Source organism: Pogoniulus pusillus, chromosome Z (assembly GCF_015220805.1).
Source record: "Pogoniulus pusillus isolate bPogPus1 chromosome Z, bPogPus1.pri, whole genome shotgun sequence".
Lineage (NCBI taxonomy): Eukaryota > Metazoa > Chordata > Aves > Piciformes > Lybiidae > Pogoniulus > Pogoniulus pusillus.
The window spans coordinates 87,533,090-87,552,192 of NC_087309.1; the positions used below are offsets into that span (position 1 = coordinate 87,533,090).

Consider the following 19,103-nt stretch of genomic DNA (forward strand, 5'->3'; position numbering starts at 1 on the left):
ACATTAATTATTTCTCAGTATATGTTGGCATGATGTAGCAGCACATAACACTGTCAATCCACAGTTCAAAGCAACCGATGTCAGCCTCTGTTAAACACTACAAATGAGTTAGTGATGCATATGCTAGAAAGCCAGCTTTCTGCCACTAAATTACTTAATCCTTTACAGAAATGGTTGTTACACTTATCACACGAGAAGCGAGAAGCACACTTCAGCAATGCTCATGAAGAATTAAACTTAACATATAAATTCATACATGAAATCTAAGGTTGGTCTTTCAAACTTTACCTTTGGTTTCCAGAGTGACAGGATCAGAGTACTCCCCTGCCACAGCTTTGTTGCAGGCTTGTACTCTAAAGTTCATGTATTTCGTATCAAATTTCAGACCTAAAAAGTGAATGTTTAGAAACTTGAGTTGATATGAATTACTGATTATTTTTATAAGACAAGATCTATTCAACACAGCTATCTTCCATTATCTCAAAAGAAAAAGAAAAAACCCACCCAATCTTAAAATACCAGTGCGAACTTCATCTAACACGTTTGCAAAACCTCTAGGTCAAAACAAAAGACAGAGCCACTAGTAAGCAAAGCACCTAAGACTCATGTAAAACAATGCAAATTTCACGGTTCATTGCAAAGCTACCAAGCATAAAGAATTACATCAATATTCTTAGTTCTGAAGTATAAGAAAACCTTTACCTGATAACGTATATTCAGTTGCCTTAATATAGTCTATCAGTTCCCAGCGTTGTTCATCTTTCACTCGTGGAAGCCCATCAAAGTTAGTTTTCCTATATTCCAGTACAAAATGATCAATTCTGCTGTCTTCTTCAGGCATTCTCCATGATACTGTAATGCAGTTATCAGCAACCAGACATGCTGCTAGTTCTATCTCTGGAGCTTTAGGGACTGCAGAACAAAAAAAACAGAAGTCAATTTATGTAAGAGTGGACTGAATATTAATTTGTTCTTCTTGGATTTACCAAGTTCAGAAGCTGCCCCTGGCCCACCATGACATAAGACTAGGCTTCATGTGAATTTTACAAAAATAGAGACACACATTAGGAGGACATGCCAGAGTACAGGGAACTTAAACTTACACTTAGAGTAACACTACACAAGATGTGCATTAAGAAGCAAAACTTTTATTTCTGAGTCCTTGGAAGGTTAAGTACAGATGTACCCTTTCAAACGCTATCAGTTATTCTACACTAGGACATTAGTATTTCCTGTTATATGAATGTCTACCAATGCTCAGTGAAATTTTGCCTGCAACATTTTTAGCTATCAGTATGTCAGAGTAATTTGATAGCTTGGCATTATAGTGAACTATCTTCATCTAGACACAAGATTTTGTCCATCCCTGCTATTAGAGATTTACACTCCCACTCCCATTCAACAGGTGTCCTGTGATCAATTTACCTACCTTCTTTATCTTATAAAATACAGTGCAATGATTGTCCTTCAAAGCCTAAAACTAAAAGGTTAACCTCTGCCTAGAAACTGCTAGCTCATCTCTAGGAATATTGTTAGTAATTCAGTACACCTGCTACCACACACTGAATCTGCAGCATACAAGATAAACACACAGAAATGGAAACTGATGCTGCCATGTCCTTAACGGATTTGGATTAGTGACCTAGAGATGAAACAATTTACATCCTGCCAGTAGTATTCTTGTCAGTATATTCTTGGTATTGGCCAAGGGCAAAGTGTTTTAAATAGGAAAGCAGAATGAATAAAAAGATCTGAAGGATACACACTGCACCTAAGTTCACTTCCAAATCATACGAAATGTGTATTGATGCATATATTTGTTATTATGGTACTATCACCACCCTAGTAGATTATTCCTCTTTTGCATTTTAGTTCATACTACCACTCTTTAAAGTGACATACTAGCTTACACTTCCACATGTAACACTACTGCAGATGACTACACTTTACAGTATCAATAAACATCAAGCTAGCAGATGCAGTCTTGAGAAACTTATGCTAACTTCAGGAAGTACAAAGGAACTGATAACTCAAGAAAAAAGCATGGTCAGGAAGACTCATGCTCAGTTTTTAGGCCATTGTTATTTTATAAGTGCTATATTATGTAGAAATTAAGACAATACAATTAAAAAAAGCTTTTACCTTCCAGGTATTCAACTTAATATCAATGAATGAGTTTAAGGACTACGAAAAATTAGTTCATTAGAGTGCAAGAGTGTGTTTTTTGGAGGACTTGTTTGGGTTTTTTTTAATATAGTAAGTTATTCATATGTCAAGAAATTAAACTGTTTGCATTCAAGTTTTACCTGGCAAAAACTTCACAGCCTGGAGCATGCGCCTTTCCAGAGCGAAGTCCACCATCAAATGTGTCATGCTATCACTGACCTTTGGTTTCAGAGAGATGCGAAACGCTGAAGCCATTGTGACTCTAAGATCAAGACAGCAGCATTAGTAAAATGTACTTGGCATTACGTCCTATAACCAGTTTCAAAACCAGCAGCCAGACAATCTGCTTTGTTAATGTCAAACTGTTAGCCAAAATACTTGATCAAAGACCAGAGCATTTTTCTAACTGTTTGCTACTTAGCTCAAGGTCCAAAATAGAAAGTTTACTAACATGACTGTCTCAAAGAATATGGTGTGTGACCCCAGTTCTTCTATATCACTAGGCAAAGAAACACTGGAGGTGACTTTAAATTTATTTTACCAGTGAAAAAGCTTGTATGAGACAGAAGATACTCGTATTGCTTTACACTAAATCAATAAGTATGAAAAAAAAATATTTAAACCACTGTTGAATCAGGATGTTTTATATACTCAAAAATTTGAAAATTAAACTTTTAAAGGGCCCACAGACATTTCTGCTCAACAACATCCACTCACTACCTCCAAATTGCATTTTCACATGTTAAATATTCCTCATAAAGCATTTAGAAATAACAATGAACAAGCTGAATATTCTTATTTCATATGTACCTCTCATTTCATCAGAGGATGAAGAAACACTTAAGTTGCAGACACCATATTGCTTTGGAACATGCAAGTATCAGAGCAGTTTTACATGACACCCTGAAGCACAACTTCCATTTCCACTTCTGGTACCTTAGCTGAATCCTTATTCTGAATGCTTCTAAAACACTCCTGTACACCATCAACTACATGACCAAAAAAAGGACTCTGAAGTAACTCTTTGTGTGACTCTGAAGACAGCAGGCCACAAGGCAGAGTTTGATTAACATCAATTTGGACCACATACAGGTCCTAACTCTTGCTTAAAAAACAGATTCTCACTAAAAAGTAACACAGAAAAATCAACTGCAGACATGTGTATCCAATCTATACCCACTGATCTGGGGGGCCCTTTAAACACCTACTAGCTCACAAGAAATAATTCATATTAATTCAGCAGTATGTAAGAGAGACTGTATACTAATTACAGGTCCATTAAAGAATGGCAAAAAGAGAACATCAGAACAACAACAAAAAAATCAGGTAGTGGAGAAGGAGGAAGAAATAGGAAGCTGATATTAAAAATGCAAGCATGGCAAGAATGGCAAGCCATGGGATATAAGTTAATTTTGAGACTGAACAGGAACATCATAAAAGACAAGTCAATTAGTTTCCCAAGACAGAGTTGATGCTCTTCAGTATGGGCTGTCCAACTAATTCTACTTCTTGGTTGGACTAGTAAAGCAAATATCTACTGAAGGAAGCACAATTCTCTGTTTAGCAGTAAGAGAACACTAAGCAGGCAGCTTCAGATGGCTTTTCAAATTCTGTTTAGGCACCAGTCTTAGACAGCGAAACAGCCACCACTAATTCAAAGGATTAGACAACACAGCATTTCAAGAAAATAAAACAGTACTAGGATGTTTATTACAGATAAAAAGTATAAAGATTTCCACCACTGTGACTAACCCTCTGATGTGTTAAGGACAGTAAATCTTTACTCTTGAAAAAGCAAAGATTTCTCTAGCAATTCATTTGACACAAAAACTTTCAGAAAAAACAGACAATTAGATCTTTCCTTCAAAACCTGTAAACAGAACATCAATCTATTTGGTCCATAAGATCAACACAGGCTGGAAACACCCAGTAAGCTATCTTTCAAGATGTTATGCACATAGAATCACAGAATCTGAAGCAGAAGGTTAGGCTCTCAGAACAGTTATTCTTCCAAGTGAATAAAAACAGTCTTAGCATTTACTTTGGAACACTGAAGTTTTGCTTTCTAAATAACAGTCTAAAACAGTTCAAAGAGCTACCAGAAACAGCTATTTCACTGCCATTACTCAGAGTGATGTCCCTGCAAATACTGTAACAGCTAAGACTTTCTAGATTCAAAAGTAAAACCATCTAGCAATAGTCTGCAGGTATTCACCACTCCAGATGATATTCTCATAATTAAGGGGCAGAGTCAGCTTGAAACATGATTAAGTGTCAGACAGTAGGTATTAAAAGTTTATTATTAATAAAAAATTCTATACTGTATTAATGATACACACATTACATACTTAAAGAAATAGTGACAGTATTTGCTGCAGAGCTCTAGGTCCCAGCATTAAAAACATCTTCCTCTATTAAGGTATGGGAGGCCAACAATCAGCAACAAAAAAACACAAGCATAGTTGTTTTAGTTCTCCCTCAAAAACTCTGACATCACAACAAACACTTAAGGACAGTAAATCAAGTTGATTTAAGCTGACTATGACCCTTTCAAACCACATAGATTTTCAAGGATAAGATTAATTCAAAGACACAAAAGTGATAGACTTTGTACTGTACCTATCTTTGATCTGTCTGGCAGCCTTGATTCATGTCAGGAGGAAGAGAGAGAAAGTAGTTAGGATTTCCATGCAAGTATCAATGGCAGTAACATGCAAGAGGCTGAGAACAATGTCAGCTGTATTGCTCAGATTTAAAGATCAAAACGTGTTCAACATTTTCATTAAAGTAAATTTTCCCATCACTGCAACCATGCATCACCACGGGGAAAAAGGTATCTCAAGAACCCCACCAAATTCCAAATTAGTTAACTTCCTGAGTGTGACTTTGTCCTTACATATTTCTCTTGAACAGTTCCATTACTCTCCATCACATTTAAAAAGAGCAGTGCATCCAGGACAGTAAAATGTAATTATGATATTTTCTGTGAAACTATGAAGTCCTTATTAATAGCATGTAGCCATATCTGACTTGTTTGGCTATACATCACAGGATGCATACGCTGACAAAACTCTGAAAAACAAGACTTGCTTTAACTTTTCTCTAAATGTTACTGTGCTATTCTGACAGTATTTCCTAAAAGGCTCACTCCATGTCTTGCTATTCAAAACCACAGAACACAGTTTTTCCCAGCATTTAAACAATATCACCCAAGTAGATGCAGAAGTGGTAATGCTATACTTCAAAGAAATAATAACTGGCATTTTAAAAGACAAAATCTGTCTCTCATCAGGAGGAACTGCAAACCTAAGACAAGATGTTATTGTGGAAGTAGTAATAGCTTAGTTGTTGAAATCATGATTGAACACTGCTACTAAATTTAGTTGTTGCCAACTTAGTCGAGGTATTTTCCCTTCAAAAGAGACAGGGAACATCAGGTATCTCCTCCATTTAAAGTCTAACAGAAGTGGAGTATTTTCAAAACTTTCAATAAATAAAAAACACACTCAATGAAAAAAAAAATCACAGTTGCCTCTGCTATAAAACAAATTTTATATTCTCAGAGTGGGAACCATTTCCTTTAGAAATAATTTACCTTAAGAAGTAGCTTTGTTCTACCTCAAACCAAGGTTACTGTAGGAACTACAGACTGATTTTCCTACAGGACAACTGCAGACAAAACAGAGCTACTCAGAAACAAAAGCCTTCCTCATCCCCATAACCTCTGCCATCTTGAGAAATACACGGTACCCAGGAACAGCCTTCTGCAAAACAGTTTAATTCTTTTCAATTTAGTTTGTTTCCAGGCTACTCACAAAGAAGGGTATCAGCACACCTCAGATGAGCTGCCCAGCAATGTCAAATCACATTCTGTCTAACCACCTTCCTGTGTGCTAAAATTCACATTCTTCTATCTTCTAGGTAAGCCAAATGAACAAAGCAATGAAAAAATGACAATAGGGAAAAAAAGGGTTTCATTTTATGCCTTTTTTTCTCATTAATTCATTTTCTAGGAGATCCAAAGAAAATTTCTCCAAACAAAAAGATGTTAGGACTAGAGCTATCCTTAATAGCTGGAACACTTGGTATTGCTATGAGCACAACAAGAGATTTAGCTAGCTAATAGCCATGGCATTATTATCTTTAAATGCTGTATCTGAAGGCACATTTGAAAGTTCACTAAATTGGACTTCAGTATCCCAAGCCTCAGACTTAAAATTCAAAGAGATTTGCCCGCAAGTGAACAGTCTAACAACACTACTTAATGAATTTGATAGAAAAGGAAAAAAAAGAGGCATTAGAATTGTTAGGAAAAAAAAACAATTTACACAGCTATATTCTGCATAGTGCTCAAGAGCCAACTTTTTTTTGCATGTCACTATGACAAAACAGAAAGGACAACTCAAACACTCTAGTTTAGGAATTGTCACTCTTCAAGACAAATATATGAAAGCTGACACTCTGAATGCATGACAGCACACAAACACATTGCCAAAAGGCATAAGTGACACAATGGAACAGCTTCCCTGCCCACTCTTTTAGAATAATTTGTGTCCTTGCTCCTGTTAAAATGCAGAAAGGCAAAAGTAATTAGGTCTTGAATTTGGCATGACTGACCCCACTACTAACACAAGGATTATTACAGCAAGCCTAGTGTACACAGTTGGTGTATATGCAGAATTGTTTTATTAACTTGTAAGCATATTCTTCCAGTTAAAGTTGCCTCATTTACAAGCCTACTGTGGTAAAATACACATTATCTGTACTGAAGTCACAATGCCAGGCCCAAACCAGGCTCTTGCCTACACAGTACACAAAAGCATTAGAAAGTTTTAGGGAATTGAGGAATTGCCTTAAATTAAGTTTTGTAAGGTCTTTCAGGACACCTACAGAATCCAGGGCAGCAAATTAAAGATAAACAGCTTGCATGAAGTTCCTCAGAACAAACACCTTGTCATTCACAGAGAGATGCAACCAGAATACAGGGACCACAGAAAGAAACATTAGAGACCATCTAGCTCCAATTCCCCTGCCATGGGCAGGGACACCTCATACTAGACCAGTTTGCATGAAGTCTCATCCAGTTTGGTCTTAAAACACTAGGAGGGATGAGGTGTCCACAACTTCTCTGGGCTACTTGTTCCAGTGTCTCACTGCCTTCACAGTAAAAAATTTCTTCCTAATGTCCAATCTAAATCTACCCTGTTCTAGTTTAAAAACATTGGCCCTGGTCTCATCACCATAAGCCCTTAAAAAAAGCCCCTCTCCAGCTTTCCTGTAGGCTTCCTTCAGGTACTGGAATGCTGTTATAAGGTCTCCCTGAGGCCTTCTGTTCTCCAGGTTGCACTAGAGCCAAGTCCTTCAGCGTGCCCCCAACATGACAGGTGCTCCAGCCCTCTGATCATCTTTACGGCCCTCATCCAGACCCTATTCAACCAATCGATATCCTTCCTGTGTTGGGCACTCCAGAGGTGGATGCGGAAGAGCAAATGGGCAGACTCATCTCCCTTCACCTGCTAGCCTTGAAGCACCTTTTGATTTAGCCCAGATACAGATAACTTTTTAGGCTACCAGTGCACACTGCTGACTCACGTCAAGCACTTCATCAGCCAGTAAACACTTGAAGATTCTCATAAAGGTCACTTGCTACAGCTTTCAGTGTTGGCCATCACATATTTTGTAAATCTGGGTTCCATTTTAGAGAGATTTATTTTACCCTCACTTTCGGAATTTGCTTACCTAGCATCAGTGCAAGTGTGATTAACAATGACAGTTTGCCAGGAGAAGACATTCTTCTCCCTCCCCCCTCACTCTAAGCCAAAAAAACCATTTTGTTACAGATGGCATAAAAATTCAGACTATAGTGCGTCACTCAATCCCAGTGGGGCATTAACAACATGTTCATTTGCATCTCTATCCTTACTTTCAGCATTTTTTGTAAGTTTGCAGGGTCTGTACAGTAATGCCAATGACACTTTGAACAAATATCCACATTTGCCTTATGCACATCCATTTGATGTTTTCTACCTTTAAGAATTCCACAGGATCCTTTATGTCCAGCGACTGTGCAGCAAGCTCCAGTAGCTCTTCAGAACTCTCTAGGGCATTACTACACTGACTAAGCTGATCCTGAAACAAAAACAGAAATAAGAATAATTTCATTAATTTACACTTAAAAAGTGATTTACAAGTTAGAACTATGTGGCTTTGCTATGCATTTTATTACCTTAACTAATTGAGGCTATTACCTCTAGGATATCAGGTTAGTTAGAACTTCACTGTACTTGGGAAGTGCACAGTGACATATTGTGTATGCTCTAATTCCAAAGAAGAAAATGCTGGATAGGTACTGAAGTTTGATTTAAAACTCAGATTTAATTTTAAGGCCTATCTCTTCAACCATCAAGATTTTCAAAAGCAAAGACATGCTCTCATCTGTGTGCACTACAATTTCTATTTACAGAACTGCATTTCATCAGTGAACTGCTACTATTTAATGCAGGAACCTGGAAAAAGGCAATGATTTTATACTCAACCACTCTAGAACTCTCACAAGACAATACTAAAAAATAATATATCTGTGTAATAAGTGGGGATAGTAGAGGAAGAAAGGTAGAATATAAATTTTATCTGTATTATCTAAAACTCTCTTATTAGTAAATTACCGTTTCTAGTATATAAAACAGATTGCAGAGAACTTTCAGTATTATTTACTGAAAGTAAATAATACTGGAAGATACAGCATAATACTGTAAAATTATTACAGTATTATGCAGGATCCACTGCAGGATCCTAAAACATCCTGTAGGTCAAACAAGATCTGCATTTTAAACCTTCCAGCAGTTTTTGCATTGCTATTCAAGCTTCAGCTGTTCTTCTACTCATCTGATGGCTAACAGTAATGTAGAAAAAGTCAAATGTATATAATTATTTATCTTCAGGAAAGACAGCTTACTCTAGAGTAGACATTTCAAAAGCAACCAAGAGTTACAACAACTTCAATAAGAGACTGGTTTGAAATACTCCAGAAGATAAACTACTTTCAGCAGGTCTGCTGAATTGATCTGGGCCAGCTGCCCCTCAGATTTCAAGGATAAAATATCAACAAGGAAACAGTTCAACAGTTTTAAGTTTGTACACAGCGTCCACATAACTTCTGAAGCACACATTAATGCAACTTATCATTCATCTAATACAACTGCACTCCCTTTTGGAGAATATCCAGTGCTGACAAACTTAGATATGCCACAATACTCCCAGAATGTCCCAGGCAAACACTTCAAAAAAAGAAGCAGCAAATGCCAAGAAACACTTTCAATCAGCTTTGCAGAAATAGCACAGTAACTGATGCTTCCATTAGCATTCTGCTAATGCATCTGCATTTAGGAGATAAAAATAAACTGTCATTAAAACACACTGCCCGAAAATGAAGCAGTATTTTCAAAGCAAAGTTTTAAGGATGTTTTCTGATTTTCAGCCTTAAATTCCAAGGAAATTATTTTGTAAGTATCAAAATATTAAAATCTTACCCTTTTTTCACCGATATGTGGTCTCAGCATTTTAAGTTACAGCTTATTCTCAACAATAGCATCCAGTCAACTACAGAACACTTAGTACAAGCACTTTAACAGGTTAACAAATTAAGCAATTCCATTCTTTTAGACAGGATGTTTAGACCTCACTGAAGTTCTCAGGTTTCCTCATATAAAGCAAATTTTCAGTGCCAGACAAAGATAATGACTTGAATCAATATATTCAACACAATGTCTTTCACCTCTTAGCTAGGTTTGGTGGATTAACTGTCAGGAAAAATACTCTTGCGGTGCTTCAGTTACAGACCAACTTGGTCTGTCATCAAGTAAAGAGAACGTCCTTTATGACTATAGTTACAGTACAGCCTCAGCTGAAAGATAAGTAGGGCACTTAACAACTGTGTCACTGATCTGTAACGTTCCACTTGTCTTCATCCTTTTTAAGTTGCAGCTGAGCTGTTCAACATAAGATACGGGGCAGCCATTCTTGATACAGTTGTATACAGTTGTATTACATTAACAAGCCTCTAGAAAAATTAGGTTCAACCATATCTGAGCTTGATCAAATTAAATTAGCTATCAGAAGTCTAACAGATACTACAAATTAAACATAAAATTTCAGTGGTGTATCAAACTGCCAGAAAAGTAACTACCAGAACCATTCCTTGCAAAATTAACTTCTGATTTTCTACACTAGAAGCTAGAACAATTGATACATGCCACAGCTGAACCTCTGCTATGAGCTGTTCATTGATGAGCACTTCAAATACCTAAGTTCTAACTGTTTCTGGATGTAGGCAGATCTGTTGAAAAACTTTAAGAGAACTTAAATACGCTTTCTCTCCATGTTTTAAGTGCTTAATTGTGCCAGTTTTCAAGTATAAATGTAAATCAGACCTTATACAGAAGCTTGTGGACACTTTTTTCTGTTAAGTCTTCAAGAACAATCATCTGCCTCATTAGTTTGCATTGACACTAAGACAAAACACAAGAATGCTGCAGCTAGGATCATTTAAAGAAAAAAGTGGGAGAAATATCTTCTGCTTAAAAGATTCAGCTGTGCTTTGCAACTGGACTTTGCAAGAGGACTTTCTGAAAGCTAGGCCCAGCTTTGCACTCACTACTGGAAAACAAAAGACTAAGTGTGCTTCAAAAAGTTAAGCTTTTGTTTCTGTTTCTCTGAAACCCATTGGATAGATTCTCACGTATAAAAGTTACAGAACTAGAAGCTGTGCAAAGTTCATGTAAGTGCTTTAGCAGCAGACACCAAGGAACCATCTGTTCACACTCAGTTCCCATAGGTTGTGCATCACACATACAAAGTTTGTCTGAAGTTAACAAGTGGAAGACTGTCAGGTCTGCCAACAAAAGACCAGCCTTTGTGCTTAGAATACACGGCTTCTCAACTTTGAAGTTCAAGACTAAATAGATCACTTAGGCATGTCTAACACATTCCAGTGACCATACTCCAGAATGAAGAAACCAATTTCAGTTCAGCGGCTACTCAGTAATTTGAGGGCAGTAAACGCAGGTAAGTAGTGCTACTATGCAGCTACTCACCACCTGTAAACTCTACAGGTAATAATACTTTCTACCTAACAATGATGAAAACCCAAAACATGCTGGAGACCAGACCATAAAGCATCCTAGAAAAAGATGTGTGAGAAAGTATTTACATCAAAGAAAACACATTTCTCACAACACTACCAAAATCTCCTTCTCAGTTAAGATTTTAAAATAGGAGTTTGAAACTGCTTCTATTCAACTACAAAAAATTACAGATGTAGTTATACAGTTACCTGTAAAGCTTGAATTTTACGAGCTTCCTCTTGTTGAATAGTGCTGGACATGCTCCCCTTCATTTCATCCAATATAGAATACAGACCATCAAATTCTTCATCCAACTCACTGATTGCATTAGAAGAGTTTACCTGAGAACATAATTTAAAGAGCTGCAATTTGTATTGGAAGAATGCAGGATAGTCTTTCAGACATTGTTTACTAAACATGCTTTGCCACAAAGCTGGGTACCTTGACACTGCTCCTCACCTTGGAAAAAGGGACAAAACATTAGGCATGGTGGATACTGCCTAAGCAGATTTCACAGCAGGACACTGAAGACTGAAATCCATGAAAATTTAATGATAGTCAAACTTGCACAAAGCCAACATACTTGGCAACTTTGCTCCATGCCAAAAGGCCCTTATTCCCTTACATTTTTATATGTATTGCCTTATGAGGTAGCTATCCAGTTGACCTGGCTCAGATTTAACATGAAAACAACACCTTGCATCTTACTGATAGGCTAAAGTAACCTAAATCTTATCCTACTCTAGACACTCTAAAAATTAGGTCAAATTTCACTGAAGTCCAACAATTTGCAACTTCTGAACAGAGACAAAGCAAAGAACTTTCTCTCAAGTATTAGGATGGACTCATTGCCCAGTTTGCCCAGCAGATTAGATGTCACAAAAGATGGACGGCTTTCAACTAACAAGAATTTGAGATCTTGCATCAAAATCCAGATGCTCACTTCCACACAAATCAAATCCTAAACCAGCTTTTTGCATTAAAAGCAAAAACACCACACTTTTTAACTGGAAACACATTTGGGGGAAAAAAAGTGTTACTATCTGGTTTCAGGTCTCATTACACATCCTTTATACACTACCCAGCTTGAGACTGACAAAACCACAAAGTTGCTCCTATCTCAGCTACAGCTTACAAGCTTTAATGCACTTATACCTGAACATTTCTTATTGTGTGGTTCAGCATGTCAATGAAGTTGTGAATTTCATCATTTTTGTTCGCTAGAGTAGAAACAATCCTTTGCAGAGTCTCCTAGAATTACAAAAACAAAGGAGAGAAGTTGTAATAGAACCTTATATTTTTAACCATCACCATTTCAGCATGTGGGAGATGCATCATACACATTCCAGGTGTCATGAATTCAACCCATTTTGTCAGAAAACAGGGATATAAAAGTCTTAACAAGCATTTCAACAAACCAAAGATTTAAGATTTGAAGTGTTGTAAGACAAATTTCAAAGAAATCAAGCATCTTGTTTATGACACACCTCTTTATCAAATGTTTTGCTACCTATGTTACTGCAACTCCCAATCCATTTATACCTACTGGATACATATTCAGGCACATGCAACTTCTCCAGACATGAAAGCTAGTGCTTGCAAAACCAAATAGAGAACCAATTAGGAAAAAAACAAACAAACAAACAAACAAACAAACAAAAAAAACAACCAAAAAAAAAAAAAACCAGCAAAACCCCACACCAAAACAAAGACCTGGTAAAAGTCTAACTCGGAACAAAAACTGTCAAAAGAAGCTACTGTTAAAACAGCTAAGCTGGTAGCTTACTCCATATAAAGAACAGAACTTTCAGCAGTGATTTTAAAACATATTCTACAAGTGGTAAAATATTTCAGCAAATAATTCATTATTCCAGCTGAAAGTGTCCTCAAAGATGAAAGCTTACTGATAGATGAGAAAGGATAAAAATTATTTCTCTGGTGTGTTATTCCAGCAGTAGATTCAACTTACAAGCTTGGCAAATAGTAAGCAATCAAAACTGTCAGGGATATAAAAATGTATGTTTAAATTAAATAGAGCTACCAAGTCTAACATTGTTGAGTAGTCACTCCCATACTGTAAAACTTTGACAAAAAAAACAAAACAACCAAAAACATGGTACCTAAGTAAAAATAAAGGACAAGGCTGAAAAAGTAACCAAAGGCTTTCTAGTATTTAATTCAGGATGATCAATAACAAATTATAGAAGCAAATCTAACTCTAAAATGCTAGATCTGACACTAAAGAAAAGCAAAGCATGCCTTAACTACAATTAGGACATTGATAATCAGTTTGACTCAGAGTTTCAAACTGTTTAGCTTGACATTGTTACTTGACAACATCTAGGGAACTGAGACATAGGGAGCTAATAAGCACACCTTGAAAACAGGCAGACAAAAAAGATATTGCAAAGGTCCCACCCATAAAGATCCTCTTCTTAAGCATTTACTACTTCGATCACATTTGTTTACTAAAAAGAAACTTTTTTATCCTTTCACAACACCAACACTTTGTTTGATATACAGAATCTTCTCTACCAGTCCTAAGCCATGTTCACATCTGTTTCATGTGACCTCTTCCTCGGCAGTTTTCAACAAATTTGCAAAGAAGCTGCAGTTTGTACTCTGGTCCATTACTCATCAGCATCGCATTATGCTCACAAAGTTAAACCACCAGCAGAGGAAAGTGAAGTTTTACTGCTTTTACCAGAGGCATTGTAACGGTGTTACATAAAGATGTAACAGAATAGATAGCAATGATTGAAACTAGGACTCTTAAGAGGAGAAACAAGATCAGATTGGCTTCTTTTAGATCAGTTAGCAATTATTTGATCATTATGGAATCTTTTCATTGTCTTCTTAAAGCTGAACATGTTCAAAGACAATCTTCTACACATTAAATTAGGAAATGAAATGCTATTGTCCAGATTGTAAATTCAATGCTGACCAGAAGCAATTGTTCTCACATGTCACACAGCCCACAGTTAAGCTTTAGATCCTATAAACCTATCTGTCAATTTAGATGAAGAAGAAAACTCCCAATCCTCTTTCAGTTACGAGTTTAGGGCTTGCTTACACCAAGTAAAAATGTTAGCCTTCTTGTACATAGTACTGAACAATGGTTTTGGATATTAGAGCTACATACAACTACAGGAAACAATCCATAGGTCAGGAATAATTAGAAAACCTTTACATGGTCAAATACATAGCAGCAATTGGAATACAGCTGCCGAACAAGTACTTCCACCACACTTGAAGTTGAAGTCAATTGACCCAACAGGGATCAGTACAGTACTTTACTGCTACAAATTTCTCCAAACAGAAATCTCAGTAGGTTTGGTACACGAAATTTAGATGTCTTCTACAAATGCAGATGCAAGAAGTCTAAAAACATCCACCAGCAGTAGACCAAATTTGTCCATAAACAATGCACCAGACACAGAACAGAAAGTTGGGGGTTTTTTAGGCATCATAAATATACAATGTTTTCTAGTGTAATTTTCTATTCACTACCACATAACTAATAGATTTTCGTCCACATACACCAAGACAAATGTCAAATTCAAAACACTGCACTGATGCCATTTCTTTCCTTGATAGGAATCTCTGAAAAGTCACACCCACGTTTAACAAAAAAGATGCTATAAAAACTACCAAGTTCATAGATGTACTGCAAAAGCACCAAGCTCAGAGGATGCAGAGCATAAAATGATATGAAAATGTGTAAGAAGCCCTGCAATATGAGGTGAATTGTAGTCTTGCCATAAAGCATGAAAGTAGACAACATACTCTTCTTTGAATAGCAGTTAAGTAACATCATATAGTACCTGCTAAAACAGATGGACACCTTGCAAAAGTCAAAGAATCAGCCTCGACAAATTAAGCAATTGCACCCGTTCTGTTTAAGAAGCAAGTTATCAACTTGCTCAAGATCATACTGAAGTCTTATGACAACTGGATGCAGAACAGAGTTCCTAAAGCAGGCTCGGGCCTAAGACAAAATCCCATGTCACATTAACCTTCATGGGCAGATCAAATTTCAAACAAAACAACATACTTTGCATTCGTCCACACTCTGCGGTTGCAAAAGTTTGAAGGAGTACTTGACACAATGCATGTCATGACAGCAAATTAACAAAGTACTGTAAAATATGAGACCAAACGCTACTTTACTACTGTAATCAGAACCTCGGAGCAGCACTAAAATTCAAACATGATCAATGACAGAACTCAGGACCGCCCACCTAGAGCAATCGCAACAGCTGCAACCTTCATTTATGCCTTTCGACAGAGACTATTCTCACATAAAGCTGGCAAAGGCAGACAGACCTAAATTTACATTTACATCGTGGTAGATACACTCTGCTATCTACCAAAAGCACACTTCTTTGGCACTCCACATCTCACATTCCAAAACAGCGGTAAGTGTGCAGTGGCAGTGCACAAACACCTGAACTAAAATAGCAAACATCTGTGATCTGTAAAATTCAACCCATTAGCAGTGCTAGTTATCCAGAACCTAATCACAAATCAGTTTCCAAGGTAAGGAATAAACGTCTTCCCGGCAGTGTAACTTAAGCCATTTTCGACTGCTAGTATTAAAGCCAGAAGACTGACTCAGAACTACATGCAGAGAGTATCATTTTTATAATGTCCCATCCCTGGGCCAGGCATATGGAGCCTGGATCCAGGAGCAGAGGCTCCTCAGCGGTTTCCCTGAAGGGGCAGATGGCAAGTAAGAGGAGGACGAAATTACGGGGCAGCTGTCACTGCAAAAAAAACCAAACAAAACTCAAACCCAGAAAAACACAACACACCCAACAACTACAAAACGCTTTTATTAATTAGTTCCCGTCAGCACAGGATTACATGAATGGCCAACAGAAGGGCCTATGTACGCATCATAATTACTTATGACAGGAATACACTAAGTGAGGAGACCTACACTTCATTATCAAGTAGCAACGGATGCAGTCGCGCCAGCAGACACGGAGAAGCCCGTCCCGGCCGGCGCCCCGCCACCTGGCTCCCGCTCCTCTCCAAGTGAGGAGGCCTGCCCAAGGTCCCGCAGCAACCCAGATGGGCAGGCGCCTGCTCTGCAGCGGCTAATCTCCTCAGGCAGACAAGCTGAGCACCCGAACAACGAAGACATGCCGAGGAAACGCCCCACCCGCCCTCTCGGCAGCTCCCAACGGCAGTCCCGAAGGCTCGCCGCAGCCTCCACACCAAAGCCCGGCGGCAAAGCCGCTAAAGGAGGCCAGGCTCGCCTTCCCTCCCTGAACAGCCCAGCCCAGCCCACGCCAGCTCAGTCCAGCCGCCCGACGCTACCCGTGAGGAGACATGCTCCCACCGGCAGGACTCACCCTCTGCTCATCCATGATGAGAGAGCGAGGGAAGCCGCCGCGGGAAGCCGGGGCCGGCACCAGAGGCCAGCAGCTGGGGCCGGCAGCGGGAAGCTCGCCCAGCCCCGCCACGGTACTTCGGCGAGTCCGCCCTCAGCCCGCCCCGCGCAGCCCCGCCCCGCGCAGCCCCGCCCCGCCTCGGCGCCCTGGCGCATGCGCAGCGGCAGGGAGCAGAGCGGCCTGCGCATGCGCGCTGCCCGGCAGGCTCCGCCTCAGGCGTTGTCCGCGCGCGCCCCTGCCCTGTGAGCGGCTCCTCCCCCCGCGAGAGCGCGCCTGTGGGCATGCGCAGCGGGAGCTGAGCGCAGCCGGCGCTGGGCGCCGCGGAGGGGGCTGGCGGTGGGTGGCTCTGGGTGCTTGTGTTCCAGCCTCGCCAGCGGCCGGAGAGTCACATGGCGAGCATGTGTGGTGCTGTGTCCTGTCTAGCGGGAACTGGCAGTTGTCTGTGGTCGCCTCTTTGTCTGTGGCCCGGGCAGTGGTAGTTGTAACAGAGAGATTGCGTGTGTCAGCTCGGGGCACACTCAGAACACAGTTCAGTGGGCGTGGTTGATATCTGATCTTAGGGCTCTTTCACAATGTCAGGTGTGCCACCACGTTTCTGAGGGGGCAGGAGAGAGCAGGGTCTCCCCGCTGCAAGGCTGGTACTAGGTTCCAGAGGGCATGCACTCCAAAAGCCTCAGTGACTCCTGGAGGTGTGATAGGCCCCGGGTCCTGCACAGGCACCTGGCACTTGCCTCCTCCTGCACATTGTAGGGAAGCGCCCCTGTGGCCGGTGGTGCTGTGCGGCTGTGCAGCCAGTGCCCTTAGCCTAGGCATTGCATGTGGTCACCACAGCGCAGCAGTGGGGTAACAGATGCTATGTTACATTGCGGTCCTGTATTATGTATATGTGTTTGGTGAGACAACCCATAAAACAGCTTTGCTTCACCCAAGAGTTTGATAGTCCCGTTTTAAAAAAAGGAAAAAAAGTTTGTCACTGCAATATTGGGGGAAAAAAACAGTAATTTCATAATGATGACATTTCACAGAGGTACAGCTGTAAAACAGCCACTGGGCTGAAGCGTAGTGTTACAGTTTTGTGGCAGATTTGAGGACTCTGCAGATAATAAAAACTTAGGCATTTCACACCAGATGTGCAGCAATGGGAGCCTGCATCTAGTATGGTGATTTATCACAGTGAGGAGATTTTGCCAAGTACCTGCAGGAAGCGAGTCCTGGATGCAAATCACCTCGTGATTGCATCAAGAACTGAGATATGTCTCAACAAAAGATAAGATCTGCTTACCAAGACAGCACCTGCTGCAGGAGTGGTGGGTAGACCACCTTGGAATATGCAATGAAGAATCTGCTTGTCCTCGCTGTCGCGGAGGGGGATTCTGCCCGTACACTGGTTGTGGCGGAGGGAAGAAATTAATTAATGTGAGAGGATATTTATAAATATATATATATATTTATTAACTTCCAATATTCCAACTCTCGCCACCCCCAACCACTGAACTTTAATATTAAATTGTTCTTTACGCGGTTATGAAGACATTATGGGAAGATGTATCTACAGAAGCTTATTAATAACTAGCAAACATTGAAACTGTTAACACAGAGAGAGTTTTCCCTGCAGCTTAATGCCACCTGGGGTCTTATACTGTAATCTGCTTTCTGCTTTATGGCAGAGGTAACAGAAATTACAGAGGCATTCAAGTATTTACTCACAATTCGGATTAATAAGAAATCACCCTCCGGGGCTACGTCACAGCCTATTGCAAGTGTCCAATTCTTCAGGGTCTCTGCCTGTGGACTTTAAGGCTGGAATCCTCCAGCGTCAGGGGAAATGGCAGTCTCTGACCTTGTGCTGCTGATTTCTGCTGGCTGCTCTCTCCAGGGGTGTGCAGGCAGGCAAGCAAGCAACGTGGTGGAGCCACAAGTAATGTGGGGAAGGCTGCACGTGAGCCTGTGGGCCCCTATTTATTAAATGTGGGACAAGAATTAGTGATCTCCTTGGCCACTAGAATAGACAATCAGGTTGGCAGTCAGCCAAACCTTACCATACTAGGCAAAAGGCATTTGCCTGGACTATGCCAAATATGGGGATCACATGGGCTTGCACCAGGGAGACACAAGCTGGGCGTGTGGGGGCTTACACAATCAGGTGTCCTGGGCAACTGACTTTATGGCCCCGGTCTGTTGTGCTCCTCTGTGCTCATTTACCCCTGCTGCAGGCAGAGAGACATGTCCAGGCAGAGCAGGCACAAATAAGCCTGCTTTCGGGCCTACAGGCCCTCCACAGCACTCGCCCAGTAAGCCTGAGTGTGCATGTGAAGAAGTAGGTAGCATAGTGGGGGCAAAGGCCCACGATGGCACCAGACCCTTGAAAACACAACACTCTCTGGAGACAACACCTGGACACATCTGCATACTAAGG

The 19,103-nt window shown here is 39.9% G+C and overlaps 1 protein-coding gene across 5 annotated transcripts in view; it reads right to left on the reverse strand.

Annotated features, from left to right (window-relative positions):
- The window catches only part of FSD1L (fibronectin type III and SPRY domain containing 1 like), a 34,891-nt gene extending 18,139 nt beyond the window's left edge, over positions 1-16,752 (reverse strand). For all 5 annotated transcript variants that reach the window (XM_064176878.1, XM_064176879.1, XM_064176877.1 and 2 more), the window contains exons 1-8: positions 16,649-16,752; positions 12,444-12,539; positions 11,498-11,629; positions 8,194-8,295; positions 4,786-4,808; positions 2,307-2,428; positions 703-912; positions 289-387 (exon numbers count right to left, since the gene is read on the reverse strand). In XM_064176878.1, the coding sequence (XP_064032948.1) occupies positions 289-387; positions 703-912; positions 2,307-2,428; positions 4,786-4,808; positions 8,194-8,295; positions 11,498-11,629; positions 12,444-12,539; positions 16,649-16,663 (799 nt within the window). In that variant the 5' untranslated portion in view covers positions 16,664-16,752. The remainder of the gene's footprint in view (positions 1-288; positions 388-702; positions 913-2,306; positions 2,429-4,785; positions 4,809-8,193; positions 8,296-11,497; positions 11,630-12,443; positions 12,540-16,648) is intronic.
- Between the last annotated feature and the right edge of the window lie 2,351 nt (positions 16,753-19,103).